Source organism: Agelaius tricolor, unplaced genomic scaffold, assembly GCF_023055355.1.
Source record: "Agelaius tricolor isolate 1412-34295 unplaced genomic scaffold, bAgeTri1.0.p SCAF_16, whole genome shotgun sequence".
Taxonomy (NCBI): domain Eukaryota; kingdom Metazoa; phylum Chordata; class Aves; order Passeriformes; family Icteridae; genus Agelaius; species Agelaius tricolor.
The window spans coordinates 13,349,132-13,366,629 of NW_027269276.1; the positions used below are offsets into that span (position 1 = coordinate 13,349,132).

A 17,498-nucleotide genomic window follows, 5' to 3' on the forward strand; every position below is an offset into this window, starting at 1 on the left:
TGACACAAACTTGTCTACCTACTAAAACAGCTTACTGGGGTTTTATCAGCATTTGGAAGTAAAATTACTCCAACAAAATAACAGATGTTACATAAGTGAACTACTGACTATTAGTCATTGTGTGTCCCTAAAGGGAATTAACGCTCGCATCTACCAATACTGCCATCAATCCAGATGGCAAACTGTAAAATCCTTTGTGTTGCCCTTTCTAACCCCAAAGTCCTACAACTGCTCTTATCAAAACCCTATGTTTATGTTAGACACCACTAAAATTCATACTCTAATCTGTAAAAAGTTTCAAGTTATGGTCATACATGGAAAGTAAATATTAATTCAATTTCTGTTTAGTCACCCAATATTATCAGTTTTCAGTATGAAAGGAACTCTACTCCAGAAACACAAAATTTTAATACATGAGACAACTATGGACTGTGATTAATAAATAATTAAGGAAATGAGCTCAAATACCTTATGTTATTTTTAAGAACTTTGAGACAACTGATGCATTTAAATGTCGTATGAGTCTTCTGCTCCTGTTGTACCTGCTGGAGGTCACCTTCATCCTTCCCATAATAAAAGTCATTAACTAACATAATCAGCTTTCCTTTCTCAGATTCCATGGTCTTGCTTGTGCTCACACATTCTGTTTTGACCATTTCTGAGAAAAAGTTATTTACCATATCTGGACAGCAATACTGGATGCAAACAGGGAGAAGAGATGAGACACAGAAACCATGGTATCAGTCTCACAAACTGCATCAATGACAACAGCATTTTAAAAACCAAAGGCACTAATGAGAGATGCAAAGCTTAATTCTCTGACACACTGACACACTTAGTAATATTCAATTCTGAACAGTGTTTAACTAGTGTTTAAGTAATAAAACACTATTTACTATAAAACTGAAGAAGATTCTCATAGGTTCAAGTAAGATAAATTTAATCAAGAAAACAATACTACTGTTGCCTTATTCTTGCAAAAAAATTTCTATTTCATTTACGTTTAATAAAATGAAAGAAAAAAGCAGCTTTCGTGAAAGTATTTTGCAGACAAGCATAAGTTTATTGAGAACTTAATGGGAAGTTTTGTGCTTTATTTCTTAGGGAAGAATGTATGTTGAAACCTTCAAAAGTTCTTTCCAGCATTGCTAAAAAATTCAGAATTCTGAGTCACATAATAGACATTGTTCAAGCTTCTTTATGTTGAAGTATATGTAAAAAACGCTTAGCCCAAGAGCCATTTCATGAAACTTATCACTTAAAAAGTACAGCATACTCCATAAAGAAGATGCTATGAAGTTTCCAACAAAACTAGAATGTTTCAGAGGACAAATTTTTCTCCTGCTAAATAATGGTTCTTACCATGCAGGACTACTTTCCGTAAGCCTACTAGTAAGGAGCAATTTCCTGCTGTGGAACTGTAACTCAGTATCCTAAGTAAACACACTTCTTCAAGGGTTCCTTCATTCAGTTGATGTACTCAGTGCAAAAGCTATTCTGTACAAATAATGATTAGAAAAAGTTAAAACCCTTGGGGTTTTTTCCACTCCTATCTGCATTTCTTAATTATGTTTCAGAACCGAAGGAGACAGCAATTACAGGGTATTGTAACCCTGTAAATCAGAACCATCTGTGAGAACAGTAACTCAGATCCTCACAAATTCAACTTATACAGTAGTCTGACACTCCTTTTTGTTTTGGATATTCACGTTGTATACAGACTGCAAAGCCATTTCTCTGTCCCTGAAATGAAATACATATGCCTGAGAATTGTGAGGATCTTTGCCAAATGATAAATATTTTCCAGGAAACAATGTTTCTAGAAACAGTAGTACGTAGTTTCACAATCTAAGTGATGCTGAGTTTCTGAGAGTTTTGTTTACTGCAGTGTTTGAGTATGAACTACAAATGAAATTCCTCCCCACAGCTTAACAACTTTTTTATCTATTAAGTATCAAGTATTTTTAACTTGCTGTACCAAGTGATACATCAAGATAAAACAGTAAGTTTATATTGTCATCTTTGTGTCAGCTGCAATCTTATACAGATGTGGGTCACCTGGCTGCCTGTTCTCATAGACCCCTTCAGCACACTGGAAACATGAGGCAAAAAGCAGCCAGATTTGGAGCTCCCCTGCTCCTGTCTTGCTCTCTGTGACTGCAGGACTTTGAGCATTTGGTTCTGCTTGATAGCAGTCAGAAGCCAAACTAGCTTCCTATCAAACCATGGCACTCTTCCATAACCAAGGAGAAGCCCACAAAGTTTGTTCTAATGCTTACCAGCCCCAAAATATTTTACCTTCATGTGATTTTTTAGAGGATCCATAAGATTGAAATGTATATTACATTTTGGACAAGCTCGTGGAAAAGGTCCTCCATTTTTAATGGTACTGGATGCAGCATTTGTCCCTGTAAAATTTAAAACATATAAAGACTCAGAATTCACAAGTAGAATACTCAATTTAGTAGTAGTAGTGGCAGTATTCTAGTAAAATATGCTATTTCAAATGAAAATTATTACCATCAATGAAGCTGTAGTAACCATTAAAAAGACTTTACAAGCATCTTTTAACTATTCTTCCTTTTTCCCAAACTGACTTGGAGTTGGCTCTGTTTGACATAGACTGATAAATAGATTTTAGAAAATCTTATCAGCAAACAAGGAAAAAACACATGAGGAGATGAAGGCAGCATGACAGGGAGAAAGCATTTCTTCTGTGCACTACCAGCCCAGCCCATCCTGGATAGGATGGATTTTTGATGGTTTTATTTCACAAACTTTTCAAATGAACACGTAAAGCCTGTTTTCTGCCACAACCTGATCATCATCACAACAGGGTTCAGATAAAACCCTATTGGTTTGGAAAGGAATTTCACCATTTGGTCCTCAATGATGAGGCTATTTATCTCTGGAGATTTGTTGCAATCTTGGCTTATTCAAATGCATTATTTCTGTTAACAAAGGTGTCTTTGGAGAACCTAGAGAATAAATCCTCTAAATTAATAATTACTCCCAGTAATTAAAGGAAATAATGCTTCTCTTGTCAACATAATTAATACCTTTTGAGCAAAAGAGATATTAAAGCTTTGCATTAAACTTCAATGAATAAACTAAGCTTTGAGTTTTCTCCAAACTGTCAAAAAACATCAGAGCAAGAGCTACTTTTTCAGATGAAATTCTCTTGCATTCTCAAGTCATTCACAGATTTGGAGAACTCCATACTAAGTAAGCAGTTTAGAAGCTAAACACAGGAAACAACATCTCAACAGCAGAGTCAACTGCTCCCTGCCAGGACTATGAAAAGATGTAATAAAAACAAAAACATAAATACAAGGGAATGAATAAGTGTATGAGTTAAGAGATGACCATGCAATAGTGTTTTACATTTTTACATCACAATAGTCCTGCCTAGACCATAAATAAACAGTAATTTTCCTGAAGATAACAGTTTTGCTAAGAACCATTGCTAAGCAGAAAGTCCTTCACGAGTGGATGGCCATGTAAAAGATGTACCACAAACAGAGCTGCAAGACTTCACTCTTACAGTTGGTAAAACATTTTGACACATCACAGCTAAGTGCAAACTGAGTTGAAGAAAACCAGTTCTGCAGCAAAACCTTGTGTTCTGCAGTGCTTCAGTGCTGGATGCTGTGACAGATTAGAAATTGCTATGCCAGCATGGGGTGGCTTAGAGACAAACTCAGCAAAATAAGGTTCTCAGTGAATATGATCTACTTCTTTTTCTACCGAATTTAGCAAGATCCTTCAGTTATCTTTTTTTATGATATGCTGCAGCACAATATCTATTTCACCTGAAAGAGAGTGGAGGAATTTTTTTTGCTGAAATGTTCATGTTATAGCCACGTCCTTCTGGGAGCTGGAAAGAGCAAACAAGCTCTAAATAAGAAATGCAAAAAACTCAAATCTGAAATTGTTCTAAACAATCATTTTAACATTATAGGAGAGAAGATGTCTTGGAAATGTCTCAAAAGTCAATAATAAATCCTGGCGTATTGCAATCACTAGAGAGGACCTTTTGGCTCAGGACAAAAATGCACCTAATAGTTCATATTCTGAAACAGCTGGACCAGCTCTCTTCTTCCAGGGAAGGAAGAATCTTTCCAATAACATCGTTTCTTTAGAATAGACCTTCTCTCCATCCACTACTATTTCAAACTATATCAGAAATGCTGCTGGGGAAAAAAAAAGGGGGAAAACTGTAAAACACACTTTGCGATAATTAGACAAAGTACAGAATCACAAAATAATTTAGGTTGGACTTTTGGAGGTGGTTTTCTGTAACTTCCCAGTCAAAGCAAGTCTAACCTTATGCTCAGAGCATAAGAGTTCAGTCAACTTCTGAGAATCTCCAAGGATAGGGATTCCACAATCTAATTTGTTACTGCCTTGCCTGGCATTGCTAAAAGGATTTTTTCCTTCATCTAATCAGAATTAGTTCATAAATTCAGCAGTCATAGAATTAAGTCAAGAATTCTTTCAATCTTGATTTTCTGATTGGTTGTGTTTTGAAGTTTCAACCCCCTACTCCCTTCTTTGACATAGAAAATCAACTAAGAGAATGAGGTCAGGGGCATTTATTTTTATCATCTGTCTCTGAATGACTAATTACTGCTCTACAGAAATCTAACCTACCTTCTAAACAATAAAGGTCTAAAATTTGAATAGGTAATAACCTCAGGTAAATTAATTTGTAAAGGTATATAAACCCTTGCATAGAATAGTTATTTTATTTTCACAGCATAAGAACAGTTACTTACTTACACTGCCTTAAGAGCATTTAAAACACTGACCAACTGAAACACTACAGATGTGTCAGCTTTTTCCATGACACAGATGCAGGACTGCCAGCTAGATCATTCCAACTTCCTACTGTTTGAAGATCCGTTTTGTGCCTGTGCAACTGGCTTCAAACTGTTCTTATGCTGTAAAGAAAAAACTGTTGGACAGTTACCTGGAGGTGAAACAGCCAAGTTGCTCCTAGCACCGACCTCAACAAGCTTGGCCTGTTTTGGAGTTCCACTGTCACCTTCAGAATAGCAGGAGGTTTAGATACAAAACCACTCTCATTTAGACTTAGAGTACTTTAAAGAACCTCAGGTTTTTTCCCATAGTAATTAGAACACATTAGTGGTGACTGCAATTTAGAGTCCACAGAAAGCTGTTTAAATATTTTCCTAAACTAATATGCCATACTGAACTTAAGAAAATACCCAACTCAGACTGAAGGCCCAGGCCAGTGAAGGAGGAAAGGGTAAATTCAAGAGATACAGACCCACCTCTGACCCCATTAAATCACACTGTGGCCACCTGAATTCATTTGCCCTACTTTTCACATCTTGACCCACTCTAATGTGAGACAAGGTGAGTTCACAGTAATGAAGCTAAGCTAAGCAGCTGGTTTGTGCAATGCCTGCTATCTGGAACAAGCTCTGTGCTTCTGATGGAAAACACCTCTCCTTTCTTTCTGGTCCTATGTTAATGCTGTTTTAGTTTCTTATATACCTCTGTAAATGTCAGTTTGCATGCAAAATGAAATGAGTGTTGTAACTTCTAATGACCAACCACAGCACATCTACCTGCTCTCTTCTTCTGAAAGAACATCATACATGTCCTTACGGTTTGCAGTATTTCTTCTGAAGAAAATCAGTAAAAAAGAACAAACAAAAAAACCTCAAAGAACCAACAAAACAGAAAAACCCATAACAAAACAAAAAACAAAGAAACAAAAAGCCAAACAATACAAAACCAAAAAACCAAAACAAAAACCACCACCACCAACAAAACCTAACAAATCCACAAAAAACTCAACCAAGAAAAACCCCACCAAAAAAAAACCCCCAAAACACCACCCAACAAAAAAATCCACCAACAACTTTGAAACTGGGAGGTTCAGTGGCTGATTAACATGCCTATAAACAGTCAGCTCCATTTGGTCAGAAATCCATGTTTCTGTCACGGTAAGATTACCCTGGATGATATGAACTCAATGCAGAGATCAGTCCTCAAGTAGACCTGAAAGACACAGCTACAAACCAAGGAGTCTGAAGTGCCAGCACAGGTCTTGTAAACCTCTCACAATGACAGACTGCCAACAGCCTTAAGACTATAATAAAATATGTCAAAGGCTTCAGTTCTGGACACAATGATCTAAGCTAAGGACATTCTGGTATATCCCTCCCTACAATGACATAGCTGCACCCTGAGAATTCAGGGTGTAAGAAGAAGCTCAACAAGTAGAGATACTTTGTGTCACAAACAATTATTCACACATCTGAGAAGAAACAAAATAGCTCTCTGGCACCCATAGTTCTGTTTACTCAGTGGGAACTATCTAAACTTGGCCAACAGTCTGGAGAATCTCCCCATTCAATGCCCATAGGCAGAATCCCAGCAGGGAATGCTGATGAACATCTTGGAGAATTTGCCACACTGTGCCTCAAACATGGAAAAACATAACTCACTCAATATACGGATACCTAAACATCCTAACATTGTCCTTTGTAGTACACCTTTCCTTCTCTTTAATATAAATAAACATATTAAGCTCAAATGTTTTGCTCTATGCATTGTTTGCCTAAGGTTCATTCATTCACAAAATGATCAGGTTAATAATTAGATGCTACTACTTCCTAGGGGGTTTAATTTACTTACACTCACCATGTTCAGTACATGAGCTGCTTACATGGACACAAGTCCTGCTCAGTCCATAGAGCTGGTATGGCCTTAGCATTCATCTGTATCACCTGAGGCTATTGGAGCACCCAGCCATCAACCTACAGCAGCATCTGCTGCTGCTGGGAATTAAACTATGTGTAGCTCTGCAATGGGGGCTAGGGAAAAGACACAAGGTCTGACTGACTTTACAAGGATCTCCAGTGAAGTATTTTATTTGACTGCAGAAAACCCTATTTGGAAACAAGGACTATTTTTATGTTAAAAATACTGTTCATAATTCCAATTTTAAAAGCCTAACACATATGTGATAAAAATTTTGAAGACTCTTACATATTTATAAAGGTGAATAGTCTTTGACTAGTAAATTCTCTTTCAGAAGAACTGTAATAATACACAGGTTTGCATTTTAGTTCTTTTGTTTGTTCACATAAAAAAAAAAAACAGGCCTATTTTGAAAACTAATCACACCACCTCCAAGTATTATTTAATATCTTGCTGGTATAGATCAGATTGACACTTCTTATCAGGAAAGTGCATCTCTCAGCTGGAGTGTGGACACCAGAATTCCTTGAATTAACCACATTCTAGGCCAGTTTGTCAAATACTCTACACAGCAGGTCACAGGGACTCTGAGTACTCAGGACAGCAGGGAAAAGCAGTAACCAAACAATTATTTTTTGGCCACCTCGGTCACTTTGTGCTATTAGTGAACACTTCAGTAGCTATTACTCAGGAGTTGGCTGTGCTCATACACACAACATTCCTGTGTACCACATCCATGATGGCAAAAAAGGAGCAAAGTACACTGGCTGCAGCACCACCTTGCTGATAGGTTTCTGAACCCACAACACCACTGAAAACACCTTAATGCTGCTCTGTGCATCCGTGCTGGCCAGGCCTGATTTTATTAAGGATGGAAAAAGACATCACAAATAGTAACCTAGAATAAAAACACCAAATGTACTGTGATGCCAGAGTAGGCACAGGAAAGGCAAATTGCTTCAGGCCTCTTAAGAGCAGTGTCCTGCACCAACACCTCCCTTTAATCTGGAGCTATGGATTCATGGATGCACTCCAGTCAACTCCACATGACAGATCTTTGGGGCACAGCAACTTCTCGTTCCTCCAAGTGGGTGGAGTTGAAAAAAAAGGGTTTTGTTGTCAAATTACACACTCTCTCCCTTCCCCTCCTTTTCAGGAATCATCCTTTTGATCCCATCTACTCCAACTCTTGCATATAGCAGTCAGAAAACCAAGATCATCATTACAGGGAACCCATCCAGACTCAGTTCTTCAGGTGCTGTTCACAGCCCCTCTTTTGCTAACAGTCTTTTCCTATTTCCACAGGCCAAAGAGTGATGAGTATACTGAAAACAAACCTTTGCCTACCAATAAAGATACAGTGGATCTGGCAATGCTTTTTCCCATCTAAATGAGCATTATAAGAAGACATCAGTTGATTTTATAGTCAGCCTGATGCACTGAAAAAGCAAAGTCTGACAACACGAGACTCCAAAGTTTATTTAATTAAACATTATACAGGGTTATGTACAGGAGGAAGAAAAAAAGTAGTTATACTATATTCTAGAAATCTTATTTAAAGTTCTAACCCACAGATCTGCACTAGAGTTAAATGACATTAGGTTGGTTGTTTCTCTTATCAACTACTACAGTTCTACCCACCTGTTACATTCACTGCTGGCCCAGTCTGGTACGGTGGAACCCCCGAGTTCTGTCTCACACCAAACAGAATGCCAGATGTACTATCTGGTGCATCTGGCGGAGAATCCATAATATAATCCTGATCAGATATTTTCAAGAGGGAAAAAAAATTGAGGTTTAATGTTTTTTTTTTTTTACTTGCAGGCTTCAAAGGGTTTATTTTAAAAACATATGATGACTTTAAAAAATACTCCGCTGAAAATCAAGTTCATTACAATCTCCCCAAAATAGCTTCTTTTGACATTTTAATAAGGTTGCAATTCTCATCAGTGCTTGTCAGTTTTATAGCTGTGTATTCAGAATAGTAAAAACAATTGTAAGACCTGGGAAAGACCATTTAATTAAACATCACTAATCTGTTTGAATTGCTAGTTGTAAAGGTTTTTGTTCCAAAAAGTCTGATGATGCTTCAGATTATACTTAATTGTTTTTCCAAAAAACCAAATACTTTCTTCCTTCAACCTAAACTTGGGCATTTGCTTGTTACTCCTGCATAACATTTTGCTGCATTTCAAAAGATCAAAAAAACAGAACTCAAAAGAAGTGCAATCTTGTATCAAGTAGAAGCTTCTCAAAGCAACAGCAAGGTAGAAATGGAAAAGTATTGGCAATTTCAACTCTGCAATAATTCAAATGGTTACACTTCATCAAGCTGTACTGTGAAACAAAAAATTGACTAAAGCAGGGCTATCTTCCTAAAATTAAAAAATCAACAAATTTTAAAAGACATCCAATACATAATACAGAGACCTTGTCATCAGCAAATCCATGAGACAAAGGCCAAAATACATTTTGCTGGGGGAAAAAAAAAACGAAGCTCATAAACTGCTTCCCATTCACAATTGTGCTACTTATTTGAAAGCATCCCTGTGCAAGTTACCACATCTTAAACTACCACCATGTAAACCAAATTTAATGGAAAGAAATCTAAAGGAGCACAAGTCCATAAACAGGTATCATAATCTGGTTTAGGACTCCTAAATACTAGAACAAAAAGGAAGATGTTGCTCCCCCATCCTGCCTTTTTATTGTACATCTCCTTAAATGAAGACCCTTCAGGACCTTAATAAAGAGCCACTCTTTCTTCTGGTGAGTCACCTAATCCACTCTAACCAAATTAAAAATAGATGTTCAGGAGTAGCTGAGGAAATAGTTACTGAATTTCTGTGCCGTACTTCCTAAGAGTAACAGCTACATGAGCTGCAGTCACAATAGGGAAGGTGTCACTGTAGTCACAACAGTTCCAGAAGAGGCAGTGAAAGGACAGCAAAGCACCTCAGCCTGCAGGCCCCAGCTCAAGCACGACTAATGTTCAGGGGATAAACCTGTGGCAGACTCTGAGTGCAGAGCCCTGTGCACATCATTCACATTTGAAATGTGACCAATACAACAGCGACACACAAACACTGCATCTCTTACTAGTCTGTAGTTTCTTTGGTTTTATGTCCTACCAGTATTTTAATTTTCAACAAGATCATAGTTTGGGTATTTTGATGGCATGGATACATCTCCCCAGTATATACTAAACATATCCAGCAAGCAAAAAAAGTAAAAAAAGACAAACTTCAACAAACAGCAGAAGCTTTAGGAGACCACAGAATCTGCACTGAATATCCCAGATAAGGATGCATTACTTCCTAAAGCATGTCAGTCTAACCTGGAATAGACAGAACTGATTAATTTTTTCAAAAGTACCATATCTTTTACATTTTAAATGAATAAAGATGTACCTGATTGAGTATTACAGGCTGTGCTGTAGCAGGAGTCTCTGGCCTGGACACAGGCTGAGCCACAACAGGAACTGTAATATTTCTTGATACCGGCTGTGTCGTCACTGGAATGGTTACAGGTCTGCTAACAGGCTGTGCTATTCCAGAACTTGACCCAGGCACCTGCTGTGTTGACAAACATCCAGCAACTGGTCTCTGCAGTGGTTGTGAAGTTCCTGAAACATTCACTGCTCCAGCCAATGGCTGAAGTGCCACCGAGCTGGTGGCAGGTCTGGGCACAGTCTGAAAGACTGATGGGGCAGGCACGGCTCCGGGGCTGGAGGCAGGCGGCTCGTAGTGCTGACTCTCTGACTTGAATGTAGTGACTGCACCTGTTGCAAAGGATGCCAAAGTGAGCTTTATGTAATTCTGCAGTCAAATGGTTCATAAGTGTTGTGGATTTTTTTTGTAATTACCATATTAGGACAATAAAGTACCTCTACTGGGTGCACCATTCTGTATCCCCCTTCGTGGTGAGCTGAGGTTGACTCTGTTCAATATATCTGTCAAAAGTTACATTTATCTTAATTGCAAATAAATTAATAGCTTCATTGATTTGAAATTTAAAAGCTGCATTTATATACAAAAATTATGCCAATTAGAATTTGGCTTATAAATTAAAATATTATTTCTAAAACAAAAACCTGGCAAAACCAAGTGTCATTTGTACAAATTATGATATGTTCTTCCACTCCTCTTTGGTTAAGCTAGTTCACTTAAGAATCTCAATGTTTATTCTCTTGAAGACAGGTTAACACACAGGAAGAATACAAACAACAACAAAAAAAAGGACATGGCATTAACATTTCAATTTGCTGATTATAATGCCTTCATTTACATCTCTTTCTCACATATACCTAATGTTTCCCAAATACTAGAACTGCCCTACATTAAAGGAAGCATTTTCTCTAAAGCAGTAATGATATCATTTGCTTCTGTATTAGCAAAATACAGCACTTAAAATGTGGATTTTAGACTTCATGATATCCATTTTCCAATGTGAAAGAAAAATCAACAGATCAGCAACCAAAGGAGTCGTATTAGAATTGCATTACAAGAACACTGATTTTCTTACTTATCCTACATGGTAGTCTGTGTCCACAGTTCTAGCTAAGCAGGAGCACATGCAATTTCTTAAATTACATTTACTCCCTAACTAATACCACTCATATTCCCCGACTTTTATGTCTTAGTCTGGGATTTCTGACAATTTCAGAAAGTTACAAAAATATTCATCAAATCAAAATATTCTTCTACTCCCAGATTCTCAGTTCCATTAGAGTTGCTGACAAGTTGCTTGCTCTGACCTGTGAAAATATGCATACGAAATTAGATTGATTCTCTAATATCTAACCCACAAGGCTTGAAGTAACTTCTCAAACAAGGGTCAAATGACATCAGGTTCACAAACAATACATCTCAGAGTATCTACACATTGTGTTTAATAACTTTAAGGCTATTTCCACCACCAATGGCCCATTAGCATACACTTCACCAGTTGATAAATACATCTAATAGCAGTAGAGCTCAGAACACCACAGCTTTCAACCTGTCACCTGCATTTAGATCACACTAATAAAAAAGCAGCTGCAACCAACATATTCAAGCAGGTTTGCATTTTTTAAGATATGACAAAATTTGGTGCTGTAATAGTAATACTATTTTTACTTCAACATAACAGTAACTACAAACCAGGATTAAATTATTTTGGTATTTACCTGAATACATACATTTTGCAAGTGTTAACAAATCTGTACCTCATACATGAATTCCAGAGTGAAATTAAACTAAAGCATCATCTATCTACAAAAGAAAACTTTTGTCTTACAAAGCATAGTTAAGACATCTGATATGCACACATTCTAAATTACAAAGGTAGATTTTATTGCTTTTAAAAAGAACATTTCAGAAAGCCAGTTAATTGAAATTATAAACTACATTTACATGACTCAACTGACTCATCACAGACTTGATGTGCACTTTCCCCTCTTCCATCAAAGTGGTACTTGTCCCGTTTAGGTAAAACAGCACTAAAGCACAAGCATGCTGACATGCAGAGTAACATTTTCAAACAGTAACAAATAACAGGTGTGTATCATTATGAAATAGGAAGCAAGAACAACAAGCGGTAACTGTAGGAAAAATGAGCAGTTGCAGAAAAAGGTAAAGGAAACAAAGTGTGAACTACTTTTCAACCTGGCCAAAACAATCCTCCAGTACATCAGAAGGGACACTTGATACTACACAGCTCTCTGACAGCAGGTCAAAGTTGGAGTATTTACTATTTCCTTCAAGCTTTCCACACAGTCTGTACGAAAACTAGTAACTGTACTGTCAGGAAAAGGCTAAGAAAATGCAATGCATTGTAGAAACCACACCTTTCAGAAAAATTAAGACTTATATGTGAGTTTCTATTTGTCATCAATTTTTCATCTGATCAGGTGCAAATTAAACAGTGATAAGCAAAGCTGAGCTCACGGTATCTTGCCTATCACCGATAACAAACTGAAGCCTGACTAGTGCCAGGTAGTACTACTTACAAGCCAGAGAAGAACTGAGGTCATTCTTCCATAGCTGTTTTTGATAGTGAAGTAGAAGATTAAAAAGAGAAAAGTTGAGGAAAGGGAAGGAAAAAAGATAAAGTAACAAGTTATACCATAAGTGATTTTATTTGTGTCAGGACCGAGTATGGACAGCACTAGAATAAGAAGCAACCATTTTAAGTCTCCATCTTTTACCCAAGTTCTTGAAGTTCACAGAATCATATCAAAATTATAGTTTTCACTATATTATATCACTGAATTATTTCTATCCTTTCACTACAAAAAAACTTGGAGGCTACAACAACTGCAATCAAACTTGGCATGTTTGTTGTTCCAACACAAGCTAGTGCCTTAATGGTTGTTGTATGCCATGACCTACTGCCAATGACCAACAGCAATCCACAGGTCTCTAGACCTTCCAAAAAACAGGGTATTTTTCAACATTCTATATGTTTGTAACTGCAGAAAACTTAAGAATAATTTTAAAACAGTCTTCAAATTTTTCAGAGTATTCAGAGTATTTTTAAAATATTCACTCTTAAAAAAATATTATCTGGGGAGAGTACTTATCAGATTCTGTATTCTTCTCATATTTAAAATAATTTTTTCACTTTTTAACTCTTGTGTAAGAAGCCTTAAACTTGCTATCCTAGTGAGCAAAAAAGTGATAGATGCAAGATGAAAGTATTGTGAACTAAAATGACTGAACAGCTAGCAACAGCTCTGAAATCCACGCAGCAGTGTGACAAATAGCCTCATGTAACATTTTGTCCTGAGATCCTTTACTGCAAATTTTACACCTTCAGAAAACTACTATGGAAATCTTAGCTACAAGCATTAGTAGAGATAAAGCAGAAACTGTGAGGAGTAAACCTCACCAGGTCAAGTCCTGGGTATGTGACTGCTAGGGAGACCTTAGGTCACAGCTCTTAAAAATTGACTACAGGATGGATACACAAAAAAAAGTTTCATTACTGAAGTTAATTAAAATAACAAGAAAAAATGTTATTCTTTACTTACCTGCCAAACCCCAAGCATAGGACAAACACGGAATTCTGAACCATCTCCTGTCATCACAACCACCTAACCTTACTCCCTGCACTACCTGCATTTGGGACAAAACTAAGGAACTTGATGAAAAAATTCCATTTCACAAAGGATGGGTCAATTTATCAATCAAAATCTTGTACTTCACAGACAGGCTTTCAGTATTTTCATATTAGTCACTTTCCAGACTGTGCTTCTATTATAGACACTGAAGACAGTTATCTTGGCTTTGTCAGAATGATGTTCACCAACATATGAAATGAGAGGTGGAGAAAAAAAAAAAGAGTGTAACAGGAAGACTTCAATTCATGCACATTCTTTTATGAGGGAGACACTCCCAAATATATAACTAAATTTTAACTATACTATGTAAGCAATTGCATGCATTATTTCAGCACTGTATATAGGAGCTTTTAAACTCTGTCACTAATGCTAAAACCTTCAAATGTCCTTATTTTGACCTCAGAGATTCAAGGTTAGAAGTAACCAGAGCTGTGCATAACCTGGGACTGGTTTAATTTAAGACAGAATTTCTTAAGAATTCTGATTTTCAGTAAGACAGAGTCGTACAGCTTTAAGGTGTGGAATGTTTTAAGTCATACTATTAAGAATTCTATACTTCCAAACTAAGTTTAACTTTCTATACTTTGAAAGTTCTGTTTTAAATTATGGAAAAGTGTTGTCTTACATGTAGTGGCTGGCTTTGAGCTGGAGATTTCCCCAACAAAGATTGGCTCATCATCATCGTCCTCATCATCCTCTTCTACTTCTCTCACTCTCTTTTGCCAGGGTTCTAGCTCCTCTTCTTCACATTCCATAAATAATTCTGCCATCTTGAGACTAGACAGTAAAAAAACCAAAAAAACACACACACCAAAACATTCAGTACTTTCATGAAATACTTCACTGCTCAATAAGGAATACTGCAGTTGTCAATAATTCCCATAGAATGGTCTCCCTCCCTCCATGTTCTTTACAGATTGAACATCATCTGACACAGGAGATCTTCAAAGACTGATGCCACATCACCATTCTGACAATTACTTGGATGCTCATCTTTGCTATTAAAGAGAAAACACCAAAGATATCCTCCACAGAATTTAAGCTATTCTTGTATAAAGCACCAGTGACTTTCAGAGGAAGCCTCTGACACCACAGTGAAAGGTATTCTTTTTAAAAATTCCAGGTAAGTCATTCACAAGAAACATGAAGGGCCTTCTACAAAGCACATAACTGAGTTAGTGAAACACTGATTACAACTTTTTTTTGATTACTGATTACAAATTTTCTTTGCATCTTAAAAAGCCCAACACAAACACAACAAAACCCCACCCAAACTCACAGCCTCCCAAATTTTCTAAGACTTTGCCAAGGCTTCCCATAAGGTCACATTTTCTTTAAACCCTAACAAAACCAACACAAAATTCCCAAATACCCACAAAAGAACATCAACATGAACAAGCAAACCGCCCATAAAAAGCACTTTAAACAAAAAAACCTCCACAACAGCAAAATCCCCAAGCTGTACCTACAATGCACTGCATACTGATTCCATTAGCAATTAAACATGATAAAAATTTGGAGAGATCTCATTAGCTGGAGTCCCTCATGCCTGTAGATATTTTCTTGTATTAAAAAAGTCATGTATAGAACTAGTCACAAAAAATATGTACTTTTTGGAATTAACCAAATTTACATCAGCATATCTTATCACAATTGATTTTATTTGTTTTTTAAATAAACAGAGATGGCCAATAAAGTTTTTATTCTTTTAACATAACCTTGAATGTATTTCTGAACAACAAATAAGTAAGAAATTTTGCTGTTTCTTTACATGGAGTACCAATAATCTAATAAGACATCAGAAATAATTAGTCTGTAACAGCTTATCAGGGGAGCAGACAATCATCCTCTGCTTGTATGAGAATGGGGCTGCTGGTGTTAGCACATGTTAAGATCTGAGATGAAATAAAGTAGAGAAATGCCCTGGGGTGACTTGATGATGCCTGTGTCCCCAGACTGCTCTGTGTCTGCTGGATTTACACCTTTGGCCAGCGCCAGACCCACTACACAGAGCTGAACTCCTCGTTGGCTTCCTCCATCAGCTGAGAGTGCTGAAGTCAGACATGGTGCTAGAAAAGAGAACAGGACACTAAACTAAATTACTGTCTGGGGGAAAAGGTAGATTCTGAAGTGATTTCCACTTGATAGAGACAACACAGGCCACACGCCAGGTCTCGGAAAGAGAATCAAGCCTAACTAAAACTTTTTCTTCTCTGTAGGGCATTCTTTGGAACTTTTTTTTAATAACACTGAGGCAAAGTTGAATAGGCTTTAAGGCAAAAAAAATTACTATTTCAGAGACTTCTTTTACAGAACAGACAACATAAATGATCAGTGTTTTTATTTTAAGAATTTAGTATTACTTGACCTCAGGGGAAAAAAGGAATAAATTATAAAATATGCTCAGAGGATGCAATGCAATTTCTACTAAAAAGACAAAATAGGCACAAGCAATGATATATGTTAGCAGAATCCTAACAAGATAAATGTAACCTCACCTACACTGTAACACAGCCAATTTTTTCCTTAAATACAGTTAAAAGAAATTTGATAACACAGCCATGGGCTTTTAGAAAGTGACACCAACTGCTGATACCTCGTATGGATATTTCATTTTATGCATCAGGATATGCACATTAAGATACTCTTAAAGGTGACTCAAAATACATAGCATCTTTTAAAAGGCAAGTATCATTATTAATTTCACATCTTTTAACTTTTTTTTTTAATTACAATGTTATAATGTGAAGCCAAGCTTTCACTGACTTCTTTCCTGGGAAGAAAGCTGGCCTAATGAGTTCCCGCCCTGCTCCTGCACCGTGTCCTCAGTTGTGCCAACCCAACTTTACACAGAACTATGGTGTGAAGCAGAGCAGGTTAAAAATAACCTGGCCTAGTAACAGTTTTATCAGCACAACTGAGAAATCAAAAATCTGTAGCCTGAACAATCAAAAGTGCAGTAAGGGGTGATTGATTGGATTAGAGGAGATGTACAGGAACAGCTCCTGTAAGTGGTCTCCATTGCCAAAGGAAACATCTACATCCATGTTTAGAGGACAAATAGCTTCCAAATTTTTAACTTTTTTAACTACACTAACACACAAAATGTATTCTAGGAATCCTGCTAGCAGTGCTCTCGAAGACAAAACCAACCAAGTGAATCCTTCCCCCACTCTGCTTAAATATTTCCCAGTGGTGGTTCAGACACCAGTGTAAAAAAAGTAAACCTACTGACAATAGACTTTATCTTCCTCATTTTTTAATGTGCATAAGTATATATTCATGTTTATACACACATTTCCTTAAAGGTAGTTGACGGAACTGAGAGGTCCAAAGCTCCAATGCACTGCTGTATGCATAGACACAAAGAAAGTGTTGAAACTGGTATTGTAAGGTAAAGCATCAAAATTGTGAACAAGTTCTTTAAAACACTTTAAAAATAACAGTATGGACTATATCAAGATATTGCTTTAAAAAGCAACTGCCCATCTAAAACTAAGCATAACTATGGAAGTTCATTAGGCAGGCACAAATAACCAACAACCTGCAAAAACACAAGCCCTGGAACACTATTATAGTTACTAGAAAAGTGATGAACTAAAAACCTGATACAGGACAGATTACAAAATGAGAGCTCATTGCCCTAAACAGCAATAAG

General features: G+C 36.9%; 1 protein-coding gene across 8 annotated transcripts in view; it reads right to left on the reverse strand.

The window, feature by feature from the left end:
* ZNF280D (zinc finger protein 280D) overlaps positions 1-17,498 on the reverse strand; it is a 40,059-nt gene that overhangs the window by 20,548 nt on the left and 2,013 nt on the right. For 5 of the 8 annotated variants that reach the window (XR_011681482.1, XM_071441600.1, XM_071441596.1 and 2 more), the window contains exons 2-7: positions 14,466-14,617; positions 10,625-10,690; positions 10,149-10,519; positions 8,380-8,497; positions 2,299-2,408; positions 469-695 (exon numbers count right to left, since the gene is read on the reverse strand). Coding sequence is in view for 7 of the 8 variants with exons in the window: in XM_071441600.1 (XP_071297701.1) it covers positions 469-695; positions 2,299-2,408; positions 8,380-8,497; positions 10,149-10,519; positions 10,625-10,690; positions 14,466-14,610 (1,037 nt within the window). In the remaining variant the exon portion in view is untranslated. Of the gene's footprint in view, positions 1-468; positions 696-2,298; positions 2,409-8,379; positions 8,498-10,148; positions 10,520-10,624; positions 10,691-12,727; positions 12,762-14,465; positions 14,618-17,498 lie in introns of all 8 variants that reach the window. The other 3 variants (XM_071441597.1, XM_071441598.1, XM_071441601.1) reach the window with 2 other exon arrangements.